The sequence below is a fragment of the Gekko japonicus genome, unplaced genomic scaffold (assembly GCF_001447785.1).
Source record: "Gekko japonicus isolate JY-2015 unplaced genomic scaffold, Gekko_japonicus_V1.1 scaffold1306, whole genome shotgun sequence".
NCBI lineage: Eukaryota > Metazoa > Chordata > Lepidosauria > Squamata > Gekkonidae > Gekko > Gekko japonicus.
The window spans coordinates 368,209-371,874 of NW_015165278.1; the positions used below are offsets into that span (position 1 = coordinate 368,209).

The window sequence follows — 3,666 nt, forward strand, 5'->3', positions numbered from 1 at the left end:
TCCCAGCGGTAAATCCATTTCCTACGCATGCGCTCAGAACGCGGTTTACTTTGGGGAGGATTTAAGTTTCCCCCCTATATTTTTTAAAAGATGTCAGATTTTTGTGCACACCTGGGGAGTACCCCAAGTGTGCAGGAATATCTGTTGACCCTCCATGTCCCCCAGATCTGCAAAAATAAGTATCCGCACGGCGCCCTCTGTTGGAAATTAGATATATAGATATGGAGCAGAGGTCCATCAGTGGCTATTAGCCACAAGGTATAGATAGGGACTCCGGGGCAAGTGATGCTCTGTCTTCTTGGTGATTGGGGGGGGGGTCAACAGTGGGAGGGCTTCTAATGCCCTGGCCCCACTGGTGGACCTCCCGATGGCACTGGTATTTCTGGTCACTGTGTGACACAGAGTGTTGGACTGGATGGGCCTTTGGCCTGATCCAACATTGGCGTCTCTTATGTTCTTATGTTCTTCAGATACAGCTAGAATGCGAGTCCATCTGTCCTATTTGCTGAAAAGTGGAGTGATTTCAGATGCCGAATGACATTAGCAGGCAAATGACAATAACAGGTGAATAAGAATAGCAGGCATGATTGGATTTAGGTGAGATATGCAGAGGGGTAATAGGCATGGAGAAATCAGCATTGGTAATGAGAAAGGAAACCTAGGTCTTGATTCAATCCAGGTGGATGCATTTTCTTGAGCTTCATTATCAATTGCAATTCAGCAGTCTCAAGACAAAGCATGAAACTCAAGACAATGCATCCACCAGGAATGAATCAAGACCTAGGTTTCCTGCATAAATCACACTTGAACTTATTTTCAACAGTTCTTTGAACAGAAAAAGCCAAGAGAGTACACTGTACCTGCTTCTGGGGTATTGACTCTTGCACAACTGGATCCAGAGTCATAAACTTTTTATCTTTGACAATGCTGAGGACGTCATAGAGCACGCACATCTCAGTCAAGGCGCTTCTCAAGTTATTCCTCACTGAATCCCAAGGCCAGAGAGAAGGCTGAAACTTGACCAAACCTAAGGAAGGCAAACAAAGGAGAAACACAGTGAAGACTGCAAAGATGAAATTATTGTTGCTGTTACTGGAGCAGAGTTATCCTTTTCCACCAGGTACAGCAGAAGGAATGTTGGAGAGTGCAGCATTTCACCCCTTGCTCCATTTCCTTTTCTGTGACTAAGTGGATGGGGCGTCTACTCCTTGATCACCATTACCTGAATATGTGTGTCATATTACATAAGTTCATACATGTTACAGGGAATATGTATATACCCCATGTATGCATGATTTTTCTTTGTATGTGTGCTGAGTTAATTCAGCTCACATGATTTAAACCCCCAAATCAGGTACTAGATCCTGATTTTATTTTTAAAGTGATTTTTTTGGAGTGGCTCTTATAAGCACATGTGTCCCCATACATGTAGGATGCATTCACACTCACTCTAATGTGTATGCAGGGCTCCTATAATTCAGTGTACCAAAGCTAACTTGAGCATGTCACCTGGTACTTTTTGTCTTGGTACCAGAAATCTCACTTTGAATCGTGATGCCTTTTGAATGGGAAGGTTGGGGGGAAAGGTTACCCCCCCCCCAACTGAACACATACACAAAGCTGCCCTATATATGGGTCAGAGCACCAGTCCTTCGTCACTACTGTCCTCTCTGACTGGCACATTCACACTCACTCTAATGTGTATGCAGGGCTCCTATAATTCAGTGTACCAAAGCTAACTTGAGCATGTTACCTGGTACTTTTTGCCTTGGTACCAGACATCTCACTTTGAATCATGATGCCTTTTGAATGGGAAGGTTGGGCGGAAAGGTTACTCCCCCAAAACTGAACACATACACAAAGCTGCCCTATATATGGGTCAGAGCACCAGTCCTTCGTCACTACTGTCCTCTCTGACTGGCAGCAGCTGTGCAAGGTCTTAAGCAGAAGTTTTTCACATAGCATGCAATCACACACACTCAATAATCCACTTTCAATCCATTTTCCAACTGGATTTTTACTGTGTGAACTGGCAAAATCCAGTTTGAAAGTGCACTGAAAGTGGATTATTTAGTGTGCATGACCACAGCCATAATTTTCTAAGTAACCTTTTTTACTGGGGATGCTGGAGACCTTCTGCATTCAAATGCAGACAATGAACACGTGAAGCTGCCTTCTGCTCAATCAAACTATCTACCAAGGTAACATATTATTATTATTAGTAGTAGTAGTGTTATTGTTATTATTATTTTTTTCATTTCTATACTACCCACAGCTGAAGCTCTCTGGGGGGTTTACAGCAAATATAAAACAATAAAATACAATAGATTGGACTCCTGCCTAACCAGGGAGGTCTTTAAAGGCCTCCCCAAAGAGGGCTGTCTTAACCTGGAAACAAAAAGATGGCAAATCTGGCGCCCGGTGGGCTGCAGCAGGAAGGCTGTTCCAAAGATGCCCACCACTGAAAAGGCCCTTTCCTAAGTTGCCACCCCCCAAGCCTCTTGAGGGGCTGGCACCCGGAGGCAGTCCCCAGAGAGGTTCAGCGTAGTGTCTGGGGACTTTTGAGTCCTGTGACACCTTTCAGACACAACCAACTTTTGCTCCTGGTATAAGCTTGCTTTCCGTGTGCATGCAGACTTATTCTTCTGCACGCGGAAGCTTATACCCAGAATTAAACTTTGTTGGTCTTAAAGGGGCCACTGGACTTCAACTTTGTTCTGCTGCTCCAACACGGCTACTTACCTGAACCTATCTACCAGGACCAGCATCGCCTGCTCTGACCGGCAGCAGCTTCCCAGCCTCTCAGGAGGAAGAGGTCTTTCACACATCCCCACTACTTGACCCGACCAGATCTGGGACTTCCCGCGTGCCAAGCAGAAGCTCCACTCCCGAGCCTCCCTCTGCCGCCGCCCCTCACCTTCCTCCTCCTCGTCGTTCTCGCCCCCGGCGCCAGGCCACTCTCGCCCCCCGCCGCCGCCCGGGCTGGGCTCGTCCTCTTCGGAGCCGGAGCTGCCCTGGCTGAAGTCGATGCGCTGCGCCAGCCGGGCCAGGTTCTGCGACATGGACAGGGGCTGCAGGTAGGTCTCGCTCCCGTCCAGCCCCACCTCCTGCACATGCTTCTCGCTGGCCGACTCGATGCTGATCCGGACCGACGGCACCCCCGACATCTTCGCCGCCTCAGGGGGACGCGCTCCCCCACCGCCGCCGTCCCGGTCCTCCTCCTCCACGAAAATGTGGGGCTAACCGGCAGGCCCTCGATGAGCATGCGTGTCGGGAGTACGGTGTCCCTAAAGGGGAGAGGCCCATCTGCCTCTCAGGGCGGGGTGTGCTCGGGTCTTTCCGGAGAAGTTCCGGACACAAGACTGGGCGGGGATAGAATGGTACGAGGGAAGCCCGGGAAGAACTACGCTCTGCGCGACCCCTGGTGGCAGCCGAGAATGTGAGTTTAATCGTTCGGGTGTTTTCGTAAGAGCTCGGGATACAAAGGGGGCGGGGACAGAACGGCAGGAGGGAACTCCCCCCCCAGGCAAGTTGCAGGTGACGTAAAGGGCGCATGCGCACGAAAGCCTGTATCCGGGTTTAAATGTTGCTGGTCTTAAAAGGTGCTGCTGGACTCAGACTTTGTTCTAAAGCAGCCCTTTTCAAGGCGAGAGACGAACAGGGATG

At 49.2% G+C, this 3,666-nt stretch overlaps 1 protein-coding gene across 1 annotated transcript in view; it reads right to left on the reverse strand.

Annotated features, from left to right (window-relative positions):
• The window catches only part of MED17 (mediator complex subunit 17), a 20,284-nt gene extending 17,117 nt beyond the window's left edge, over nt 1-3,167 (reverse strand). Inside the window, exons 1-2 of the mRNA XM_015410278.1 lie at nt 2,918-3,167; nt 861-1,027 (exon numbers count right to left, since the gene is read on the reverse strand). Of these exons, the coding sequence (XP_015265764.1) occupies nt 861-1,027; nt 2,918-3,167 (417 nt within the window). The remainder of the gene's footprint in view (nt 1-860; nt 1,028-2,917) is intronic.
• Between the last annotated feature and the right edge of the window lie 499 nt (nt 3,168-3,666).